The sequence below is a fragment of the Typopeltis vanoorti genome, chromosome 10 (assembly GCF_054136105.1).
Source record: "Typopeltis vanoorti isolate ZY-2024b chromosome 10, IOZ_Tvanoo_1.0, whole genome shotgun sequence".
Classification (NCBI taxonomy): domain Eukaryota; kingdom Metazoa; phylum Arthropoda; class Arachnida; order Uropygi; family Thelyphonidae; genus Typopeltis; species Typopeltis vanoorti.
The window spans coordinates 136,626,826-136,639,738 of NC_143558.1; the positions used below are offsets into that span (position 1 = coordinate 136,626,826).

Here is a 12,913-nt window from a genome sequence, read left to right on the forward strand (position 1 = left end):
TTGTATGGATTATAACTCTTTCTCTATCATCAGCACCCCCTCCCCTTTTTTTTTTTACCCTTTCTATCCTCATGAAACACATCATACCCCTCCATCTCTATTCCTGTCAGGATGTCGTTCTCATCCAACCATGTCTCACTTATTCCAACAATTTTTGGGTGAACAGACTCGATTAATGCAACCATTTCATTTGCCTTGTTTCTTACACTTCTAGCATTTGTATACAAACACATCAGCTCATTCCTGGATCTATAGCCAGTTCCACTGATACCACTCATTCGATATGATTTCTCCATGCTCAGTTAAGCCATTTCCTTTCTTCTTATTCATCTTAGAACCCTCTTCAAATCCCACTGTTTTCTCTTGATCCCACATCATCCCCCTTCCTTTCTTGTCTGTATATGCATTCACATCCTCTTGGAGCATCCACCTTTCTCACGCTGTGCTCTCCTGTCCACCCTGAGCCTCTCCATTTCCCTGTCCATCTTGCATACCCGTTCTCTCATTCTCTATACCAGGGTTTCTCAAACTTTTTCTATGACGGAACACTTCACAAATCCTGAAATGTTCACGGAACACCTTGGTTATTTTGTAATATATTAATTAATAATTGGTAATTTAGCTTTTTTTATTGTTAATTAATAATTGGTAGGTAATTTAGCTTATTTATTTGTTAATTAATAATTGATAATTAATTATTAATGATTGATAATTATTAATGATCTATAATTAATTACAAATTAATAATTAATTAAACATCAATTAAACCATAATTAAATTAATTTGTGCTGATTTTCATTGACATATCCCATTCTGATCACCAAAAATTTTTATTATTATTATAAGTATTTACGAGTGAATGTAGACTTTTTCTCCTGTGTGCTAGTTTTGTAGGTTAGGTAAATATAAATAAAATAAATGAGTAAATCTAAGCATTAAGAAAAAACAATCATTTATTGTCAAATGTTAATTAGTAAAAACAAAACATAAAAATAGTAAAACGTATATTGCAAATTAAGTTCTTAATGACTCCGATGTTTTTAGGTCTTGGAATTACAAATTCTTTTGATATCAGGCACAATATTAGAAAGTTGAATTCTCATATTTGGTGTAGCATCGAGTCTGTTCCTGGACTTTGATTTGGTTGCAGCATAACATGAAAATCCTGCCTCACATAAATATGTTGTTGTAAAAGGAAGTAAAACAAAAATAGCTAATTTTGATAAGCTTGTCCAGAAATCATTTATTGGCAGTTCCTTGTATTTTTGTTTTAAATCAGAGTCACTAATTAAGTCAATTAGACTTTCATAGTCATTTGCGCTGAAGCCTGCTGGCTTAGCTGTCACTGTAAATGGATTCAGAACCCAGGAATTGTCCTCACTGGATTTTGGAAAATATTGCAAAAGGGTTGATTGCAAGTGATGCAAGTGTTCTAAAATTACGTTAGATACTTCTTCATTTACTTCAGAATTTATTTCAGTCAAAAATTCATGCAAGGTGGGAAAACAATCAAAATTATTCTGTTCAACTGTAGAAATCCAGAATTGCAACTTCCTATCAAAAGATGCAATTTTATCTCTTGTATTAAAAATTGTAATATTCTTTCCTTGTAATGATAAGTTAATTTCATTGCACTTTGTAAAAATATCTGCCAGATCGCAAGACAAATATGCAAGACCATGAAGAATTTCTTAATAATTCAATAAAATTTTGTCCTAAATTATGTGACATCAAGAAGACCATTAACTCACTACGAAGTTCAAAAAGCCTCAATAATGCTTTTCCTCTGGATAGCCATCTCACTTCAGTATGTAATAAAAGTGCATTATTGTGCACTACCCATTTCATCGCACAAAATTTTAAATAATCTGGATTGAAGTGGTCGAGATTTTACATAGTTAATCATTTTTTCGGCTTCATCCAAAATAGTTTTTAAAAATGTACGAATTCTTTTTTGTTACTAGTGCTTGTCTATGCAAAACACAATGACGTTTGGTGGCTCTTGTAGCTACTTGCAGGATACGTGTTACAACTCCCTTCGTCTTTCCTACCATTGCTTGAACACCATCTGTACAAATATCAATACACTTCTCCCAACCGATTTCCTGTTTTGCAATATAATTATTAATACAGTTGAATATATCTTCTCCGGTAGTTTTTTCTTGTAGATATTCGCACATGAGTAAATCTTCTTCAATACTTTTATCAAATATGTAACGAACAAACACTAGTAATACAGCGAGTTCTGCGACATCTGTAGATTCATCCATTTGCAATGAATATTCACTGCAGCCCAAGTCGATGAATTAGCTCTATTTCTATGTCAGCAGAAAGATCTTTGATGCGGCGTGAAACAGTATCATTTGATAATTGTACTACATCTATTTTTTTAGCAACCTGCTCGTTTAACATGCATGATACAATGTCTTTCACACAAGGGCTTAATGAGCATCTCACCAATTGTATGAGCTTCACCATGAAGTGCAATGCGGTAACTCACGCGAAAATACGCCTCTGTTGCATTTTCAGTTGTAGCAATTGTAGCCATTTGAAGTTTAGATTTTTCTAGCGAGTCACGTCGTCTTTTAAAAAAATGTATCTTTTCCTTTGTAATCAGTGTGTTTTGTTTCGAAGTGCCTACGAAATTTAGCTGGAGCCAAAGAACTGTTTACTAGTATTTTATTACATAAAACATCAGGAGCATGTGTATTGCCAATACACGTAAATCCATAATTTAAATAACTTTCATGGTACTTCCGTTTTGGTCTATTCTTAGATGACTCTTGTTCTTTAATATTAGCTTTTGAAGAAACCACCGTTTTCAATTCCATATCATCTCCAATCATACGAGTAGATGTGTCAGCAGAAGTACTTGCTCCTCCTTGTGTTAATGTTCCTGCCTTTAAACAAGAATCCATGGGTATTTTTTCAATATTATTCAAATTCCAATATTTGTCAGAGCTATAATAAAAACAAATAGAATTTTATTGTAAAGGTAACTTTAGTATGAAAAACAATAAGATTATAAATGTCGAATAATATAAAAGTAAATGAATAATGTACAATAGTAAAAAAAAGACTGCAACACACAAAAGTAAATATGAATTGTAACAATACTTGTAAGAAAAGTACTAAACTGTATCAAAGCAATTGCAATAAGAATGATATGATAAAATGTTCAGTAACAAAAATTAAACAGTTCGAAATAAATCAGATATTAATTATAAAATTAGTTAAAAGAATAAGAAGAATTCTTTTTTTTAAAGTTGCCTCGCCTACTCCCTATCGGGAATAAAAAGGCGTTAGCTGATTTTTTTTTTCCCGAGGGCCCAGTCCCAACAGATTTACTCATAAATACCTTTCCAATTTTTTTTTAAAGTTCATACATTAACATAAGTATTAATAATTAATTATGGCATAATCATAAAGAGTATTAGTACACTTATGTATACAGTGTAGCATGTTGACAAATATAAATTACATTTAAATTAGTTATCAATCACTGGACTAACGAAATGTTGTAGCATGTCGTAGTTTATTCAGGCAAACATCATTAAATTAATTTGTGCTGATTTTCATTTACATATCTCATTCTGATCACGAAATATATTTATAATATTATTATAAGTACTTACGAGTGAATTCAGACTTTTTCCTCCTGTGTGCTGGTAGTTTTCCCCTCCTTTTGTACATCCTGGAGATCTTTGTAGGCTTCAGGTGGATGACTCACTATCTGTTCCGTCACAAACACCTTCAATAAGAGATTTCTTAATACCAAAATTAAACAAAGTGCCTTGTCTCTTATTCATATCAGATTTTAACTCTGTATTGTTATTACTTTTAAAAAAATCGTGGCACTCCGGTTTCAGAACAAGCACTTACACACTGCAATACGAACTTGCGAAGAAAGTATTCAGTAGTAATAGATTTGAGAACCGGATACGGACTACCTCGATCTTCAATTTCAGTGGAAAACTTTTCTTTATACTTCCTTGCTGATTGGTCACTGATATTTGCAATGCAGATGTTATTTCGTTCAGTTTTGAGAACACGCCACCCATTGTTGTAATCGGCTTGCAGGCAATTTTATGATCAGTCATAAACGGCGGTATTCTCTTTCCCAATTGTTGAAAGATTTCAACGTGTGAAAATTAACGATAATTCATGAATACTTCCATGTTTAAAAATATGCTGCTTGGTCACTGACATTTGCTACACAGATGTCATTTCCTTCATTTTTGAGAACAGAGGATATTCCACCACTGTTATAATCCGCTTGCAGGCAATTTTTATGATCCGTCATAAACAGCGGTATTCCCTTTCCCAAATGTTGAAATGTTTTGACGTGTGAAAATTAACGATACAAAGATGTTATTAGGTGTTCTGGGTCTGAGCTTTTCGACATATTCATGAATATTATTCTCCTCAGAATATTTTTACTATAAAATATTTATTCATGAAAAATGCTTAGAAAACTAAAATGACAAATTTCAGAACTTCTCACGGAACACCTATTCACCTTCCGCGGAACACAGTTTGAGAAACCTCTATACTCATGCCGCTCATTTCTTCATTCACAACCACCTCTTCAATCTCTCATGCCTTACTCTCCCACTCTTCCACATTGCTTCCCACTTGATCAGATTCATTCTCTGCACTCACTTCTCTACTTTCCAGCAGCGGTTTCTCCAAGTGACTCGCACCAAAACTACTCAAATGAAGTGCATCACTCTTATACAGTTCACTTTGTCCTTCAGACTCATTCCACACATTAACAAACTGCACTCCTTTCTCCTCACATATTTCTGCTAACATATCATTCATAATCCTTGCTCTCTACCTCATCTCACTACTGTCATACCTAGGCAACACACTTACCACCTTTCCTATCACACTATTCTCTTTTATCTGTCTAAGCAACCTCCTGATATCCAGTCTGACATGTTATTTGTTTGCAGTCAAGTCCTTTGTACCTATTACAACCACCAACTCTTTTGCTTGCTTACTTCTCATATCCAGTGCCTCAATCACTCTACTCATTCTATCTCCTGTAAAACATACCTTGTGCATCCTCTCGTCCAGCACACCTTTAATAATTGATTCACCATACAATGCCACTCATGGGTCTTTTGTTACCTCTTTTCATCATTTTCACTCTCCCATACATATCTCAAATTTTCTTAACTTCATTCCGCATCCATTTCATCTCTTGCCTCATCTTAACCAACTCAACTTTTGAATCTTGCATCACATTTTTGTTGTCATTCATTCTTTCGAATCCTGCTTCGCACTTTCGCTCTCATTTGTTCTTTCGAACCTTGTATCACACTTTTGCTTTCATACATTATCTCAATTTCGTTGCCTTCCGCCATATTTGCATCACTTTCGTCTTTCTTACTATCAATTAAGTTTCTCAGATTGCTCGTTCTCTTTTCAAAACTTTTTAACATTTTTTCACTGCTCTTATACCTTCCTTCTCTATCAGACAAGCACTCATCTTCCTTGCAGCATTCTTGCTACTAACACTTTCAGTCATCAATATAATTTGCACTCATCGAGTCCTCATTCAGCTCACACTTCACACACACTCTCCTTCCATCTGCCTTAAATATCTGCAATTTATCTATGTAATCAAATGAGTACATATAGCATACCTCACATTTCACAAAATGACCAAAATCGAAGTTAAATTCCTGCATGGACAAAGCCACCGCCATCTTTCCTTTGCTGTTACTATACTAAGCTGTAATATCAACGAATTTGTAAATAAATTTAAACAAAATATCCCACACACTAATAATACTACATGCGCACAACCTTTATAGCAACTCTTACTCATGAACACACACTTATATACTATTAATTATTTCAAAAAGCTTATCCGAAACTGGAGCCCTTTTTACACACTGCTACTTCTTTAGCGACAGGAGTGACCTATATAAATGAACAAAGAACACTTATCAGAAGCAATAATTCAAAATTAGATGAATTAAACTTCTGATTGTGATAATTACTATGCATCATATGTATCTGAAAATTTTTGAAAAATGAATATATCAATAATTGTGAGAGCAGTTTCTAGGCTGGTTCAGATTTTATATGGTCTACTGCAGTGGTTCATGGTATAAACAGCACCAGAGGAACAAATAAATAATTTAATCATTTCATTGAATTTCCAACTACATCTTCTTGACTACATTGATGATAGCAATAATACTATGTAGCCAGAGAGTGTAAGAACACCACTAACAATGGAAAAAAAAACTATTTTTACTGATCTACACATGTAGCAATATTTTCTCCAGCTGGAAGAATTGATATTATTATTATTAAACAAGACCTCATGGAGTCAAAGACTCATCTAGGAGGTCCTTTTATCTCACACACATCTCATCATACCGTGTCTTAAACACATTCAAACTCCTTGCAGACACCACACTCTCAGGCAAGGCATTCCAATCACTCACAACTCTGCACGAAAAAAACCTGCCTCTCACTCCCCTACTCACACCCTCTTTATACAGTTTCCAGGGAAGACCTCTGGTTCTCCCCCTGATCTCCCACTATTCTCTGTAGAACCTCTCCACCATTGATCCTATAACAACCCCTTACCAACTTATAGGTCTCTATCATATCTCCCCTCTTCCTTCTCTCCACTGGACTCTGCAAATTACATCTTTTCAATCTTTCCTCATACTCGACATTCCAGAGGCCAGAAACTACCTTAGTCAGTCGCCTTTGGACCCTTTCCAACATCTCTTCATCCTTCTGAAAACCAGGTGACCAAATCTTGGCACAATAGTTCATGTGCGGCCTAATCAAAGCCCTATACAATGGAACAAGAATCTCCCTACTTCTACACGTCAGTGTCCTCTGCATCATTCCCAGAGTCTTTGTGTTGTCTTCACAATTTTGGTGATGTGTCCCCTAAATTTTAGATCCTTATCCACTATCACCCCCAGATCTCTTATTTCCTCTACTTCCAACAATGTGCAGAAAATTTTTAGCTTGTTAGTAAGTGAGCTACAAATGTGGTATGTGTTTGTTTCCTGCTCTGTTAGAGCAAAGTCGAGAATGCGTGGAGGATAGGGCCAGTGTATATACATCTTTAGTGTGTATATATATATATACATATATATATACGATGAACTAACAATGAAATGATGAATTTATAATTTCAAAATTATTTTTATTTTCCAACATAATCTCCTTTAAGACATTTATTCTAGCAATGCTCTGCCTCCATTATCCAATCCCTGTAGTGGTTCTCAGTAAGATCTGCAGAATACCCCTCTACAGCTGCAATCACCTCTTGATTTGAAGAAAAACGCTGACCAGCGAGGAAGAGTTTTATTTTTGGGAAGAGATAGAAATCAGAGGGAGCCAAATCTGGGGAATAGGGTGGATGTTCCAACAATTCATAGTGCAGATACCTTAATTTTCCCATTGCCAAAACACTTTTGTGGGCAGGTGCATTGTCCTGATGAAAGATGATTTTTTTCTTCTACAAACCGAATCTTTTCTCACGAATTTTTTTGTCTAGTCTGGTTAAAAGATTGGAATAATATTCCCTGGTTATTGTTTTACCCTTTTCAAGATAATAAACAAAATGCCTTTAGCGTCCCAAAACACTAATGCCATGACCTTACCATGCTGATGGAACCGACTATGTCTTCTTTGGCACTGAATAACAAGTTTCTATCCACTGTTTTGACTGCTGTTTGGATTCTGGTGTGTAATGGTGAATCCAAGTCTCATCTATAGTAATAAAGCGATGCACAAAATCAGTTTTATTCTTGTTAAAACGCTCCAAGCACTGTTCAGAGATTTTCATGTGAGTGTGTTTTTGATCTGCTGGGAGCAAGCATGGCACCCATCTTGTGCAAAGCTTTTTCATTTGCAATTCTTCATGCAAAATATATGTTACATGTTTGTTTTAAATGCCTATAGTCTCAGCAATTTCATGCACTTTGACTTGCTGGTCATCCAATACCATATCATGCATTGATCAATGATTTCTGTTGTTGTTACACTTTTTGGACGTCCTTCACATGGATCATCTTCAAGGCTGGTACGGCCACATTTAAACTCAGCAGCCCATTTCTTAATTGTCGAAAATGAAGGAGAAGAGTGTGCTCATAAACTTTTATGAACTTCGAATGAATTTCTTTTGATGTTAAACCTTCTTTTACAAATAATTTTATAACCACACGATACTCAATTTTATCCATTTCAAGGAATACAGACAACACTTTTGCTTCAGACAGCTGTATAAAACAAACGACTTGATAGAATGACTTGTAATTTCACATGGATGCTTATAACAGATGTACCAACTTAGAACAAAAAAATCTTGCCAATAGTGTTGCCATCTATGGTCGAGGCTGAGAACTTTTTAGACCACCCTCGTACATATAAATAGTATAAATATAAATTTATATAAAATGTATAAATTGTGTATGTGTATGTGTATGTGTATGTATGTATGTTACACACACACACAGACACACACACACCACACACACTATTTTGCAACCCTAGTTATTTAGTTGAATTCATGTTTTCAGAAATAAGGATGCCTTTAATTGTGGGCAATTTTTTTTTTTTAATGTTTTTATATTCTGCACTACTTCAAGTGCATTACATATAACTGATATATTGTTTTATTAATAGGCCTGTGCACCTGACTTACATGAAAAGCTAGGATCTCCAGTCATGTCCACTGAAATATTGGTAATTTTTTTTTAGTTTATTAAAATTAGAATAACTGCAATCCATTATGTATTTATAGGAAGACAAATCATAAAATATTTGCAAAGGCATCATTTTGCATGGAGGAGGGCAAGCTTAATCTCAAACTAAACTTATTATTATTACAAGACATTACCTCCAGGGTGTCAGTGACTTATCAAGGAAAGCTACATATCATTTACAATCTCCAAACGCCATTCCAGTCACACAACAGTCTAGGAGAGAAAAACTAGCTCTCACATCTTTCTTGATTTCATTCATTCTCAATTTCAAAACAGCCTCGCCTACTCCCTATATATGGGAATAAAAGGCATTAGCTGATTGTAGCTGTACATTTCAGTGTTCATTCCTGTATTGCAGTTATCTCAGAATTGCATTTGCAGATGGCCCCTGAACTTCCACTCCCTATCCACTAAAATTCCAAATATAACAAGATCCCAACCTCATTAGTTTCTTTTAGCATAATCCAGCCAATATAATATACCATTACATATCTCATGACAATAAAGTGCCTAACATTGAACTGACAGCCATTTCCACATGCTCACAATTCCTGCATCTTAAAGTTATTCAGCAAGTACTTCATGTCAGTCACATTTATGATTATTCTGCTTATCTTTGCATCATCAACAAATAGCTTAAGTCTCCTATTACATCCTTCCCAATATCATTAATGTAAGAATAAAATAACAGCATATCTTATTCCCAGGATTCACTACTTTATGATATCTGTTTGTCACTCAGCCATCCTCTTATCAACTAGTAGTTTATCCTCCAGCTTATGCAACAGCCTTCCATGCTGAATCTCAAAATTTCGGCCTTCCCTTAGTAAACCAATTGTGTTCATTGCAAAGTGTAGATTCTGTCTCAATCCATTGCATACAAATTTCTGTGCAATCGCTTACTAGCTTTTCTGAAATCATCATCACCACCACTCCTGAGATATTGATAGGTCAGTAGACACATCAATCATTGCGCTGCCCTTTTGCAGTAGGATTACCATACATTCTTTCCACTGGTGTAGAATCTTCCCTATTCTGAGACTCAAATTATACAACTAGGTCAAAAGCACAGCTATTTCAGCTGAACCCTCTTTTAACATCCATGCTGAATTCTTATTCAGTTTATGCAATTACTTTAAGTTTTAAAAGAGGTAAACCGTGAGTAGACATAACTATACAAATAAATAACGGAAAAACTCACGTAGAAATATTATTTAATAGTATAATTTTCGCCTGTGTGTCACAGGCATCTTCAGTACAATTAGGCACAAAAAATTAAACACTAACTGACAATTCCAAAAAGCGCCACCTAAGTAGCTGGTGTAAGATAACTAAAAAGGTCAATAACTTTCCTTAAAAAAAATAAAAAAAAAAAAAAATTAATACAATAAAAAGTTAGGAAAGATTAGCTGATTTGTAAAGTACTATCTCCCATAAAGGGGATAGACGTAAGCCGTCGGATCTGTTTAAGTTAGGAGAATGAAGTACAGTTTCACATGCTTCTTTATAAAGGCGTTCCATGAGAAACTGACTTTTGTGAAGAACTCTTGTCTTTCTCCACTGAACTCTGTGTCTAGTGAAGATGGCATGTTCTGCAAGTCCAGACTTTTCAGGTTTAAAGTATTCAATATAAGATTGGTGTTCTTCTAGCCGAATGGAGGCAGATCTTCCCATTTGTCCGAAATAACATAATCCACAAGAGCACGGAATCTGGTAGACACCTGGATGATTAAGGTGTGGAAGCTTGTCCTTTGGAGAAGCGAGAAAGGTAGAGATTTTTCTAAACGGTCGAAAGGCAACAAAAATATTCAGTGGTTTTAAAATTTTTGCTATACGTTCACTGATGCCTTGTATATAAGGGATGGTAATGCGTGTTATTTCCTCTGTGTTTGAAGAGGGAGACATATTAAATCTACTCAAAGTTCTTTTAATGAAGCAATTCTTATAGCCATTAGAAAGAAAGGAAGAAGTTATATATCGTATTTCTTTCTGTAAAAGATCGTCTGTAGAACAAAAGGAGTGGGCCCGATGAACCAGTGTTTTAATAGTTCCTGCCTTTTGACTGGGATGGTGATGAGATTCCGCATGGATATAGTGGCCTGTATGAGTCTTCTTTCTATAAACTGAGAAATGTAGGTTACCATCTGGTTGGCGAAGAATTAGAAGATCTAAAAAGGCTAACTGCTTATTTGATTCTACTTCTAGGGTAAACTTGATCCTAGGATGAAATGCGTTTAACTTATTGAGAAATTGTTGAAGTTCATCAGAAGAGCCATTCCATACAGCAAAAATGTCATCGACATATCTGAACCAATGAGTAGGTCTGGGAGAAATATTGTCAAAGATACGTTGTTCAAAATGTTCCATAAAGAAATTAGAGATAGCAGGAGAGAGAGGATTACCCATTGCTGTTCCTTTTTATTGTATTAAATTTTTTTTTATTTATTTTTTTTTTTTTTATTTTTTATAGGAAAGTTATTGACCTTTTTAGTTATCTTACACCAGCTACTTAGGTGGCACTTTTTGGAATTGTCAGTTAGTGTTTAATTTTTTGTGCCTAATTGTACTGAAGATGCCTGTGACACACAGGCGAAAATTATACTATTAAATAATATTTCTACGTGAGTTTTTCCGTTATTTATTTGTATAGCAATTACTTTAGCAGCTTCTCCTCATAAACCTGAGTTTCTTCATTCATTGTAGAGATAGCATTGAACTCTATATTGCATGCACTAGATCTGATACCTTTTAGTAAAACGGGCACTTATTAGTTAAAGAATGTTATCTGCATTCAGAAGAGTTTTTCTCTTATTTGCAATGTAATGGTAGAATTCTTTTTGGGTTGTCTTTAGCTTACAGAGCCAGTTTCCTTCATACTTTCATTTAGCTTTCCATACAATTGTAACACTTCTCTCTTGCATTTGGTATACCTCCACATAATCCTTTTCTTAAGATTGTAATGCTTAATAGAGATTTAAATAGATGCCATCTGGCATCATTGATATGCATATATATTTATTTATTTAATAATTCTGATGCACTGTCACTATCGATCCCATATATATCATGAAATTGAACCTGGAATGTTTTTTTCAGTTTGACATGATTTCCTGCTTTGTAGTTCAGCATGTAACCTTTTCTAAAAGGAATATCCATATGCTTCGCTACTTTCCAGATCATTGTAGCATAATCACTAATCTAGTAAACAAGTTTAGGTGTTGGACATTATTTTAATAGTATTACAACACCAAACCAACTCAATTATAAAAAAAGATGTTTATTAACTGGATGGCCATTTTGTTAATAAATAAACTGGCAATCCAGTTTGTTTATTAACAAACTGGATTGCCAAATGTGCTCTGAAGATGGCAGTTTGTTTATTAACAAACTGCCATCTTCAGAGCACATTATATGTTTCAGTTAACACACAATTAGTGAGTAAGCGAAACATTTCAAATTGTAGCAGACAAAAGATCTAAAGTCCTATTTGCCACCCTCAAATGTTTTAAAAAAGAAGTATTTACAGCTATGTAGGAGTTGATCTTAAGATAACAGTCTCTCAAATTTTTTGCAAATTAATGCAACCATACTGAATTATTCAAATTTACTATGCATGCAGGTTACTTTATATGGTAAGGAAAAAATCTACAGACTAATGGTACAGCTATGGATCCTCCCCCCCCCCCACCCCCTTTAACTAACTTTTACATAGAACACTTCAAAAACAAAATACTTACCACAGCTACATTACAAGCCCTTAGTGTGCTTACACTTTGTTGTGTTTGCCATTTGGCCCCATAGACAAGACACATTGGATTCTTTTGTTACTTACCTAAACAGCCAATACCCACAATTACTTCACACTAAAAAAAAGAATCTAATACCTGTTTGCCTTTTCTTGACACATTAGTCACTTGACTTTCAAATAGTGAACCATCTTTTTTCATTTATGGAAAGCCAAAACACACAGGAAGATATCTACATAAATAATCACATCATCGGCCATCTCAACAGTATGGTATTCTAAAAACATCACACCAAGTTATTTGTTCTAGTGATGCAGCTTTTTCCATCACTTAAATATCTTTCCCATACTTGTCTGATCAATAGGTGCAGCTCCTACAAAATAGATAAAATACTAGTGGCTCTCTTACTTGCCC

General features: G+C 34.6%; 1 protein-coding gene across 2 annotated transcripts in view; it reads left to right on the plus strand.

Moving 5' to 3' along the window:
• Positions 1-12,913, plus strand: part of LOC150102826 (xylulose kinase) — a 268,998-nt gene that overhangs the window by 78,871 nt on the left and 177,214 nt on the right. For both annotated transcript variants that reach the window (XM_090398826.1, XM_090398827.1), the window contains exon 7: positions 8,674-8,733. In XM_090398826.1, coding sequence (XP_090254952.1) covers positions 8,674-8,733 — 60 coding nt within the window. The remainder of the gene's footprint in view (positions 1-8,673; positions 8,734-12,913) is intronic.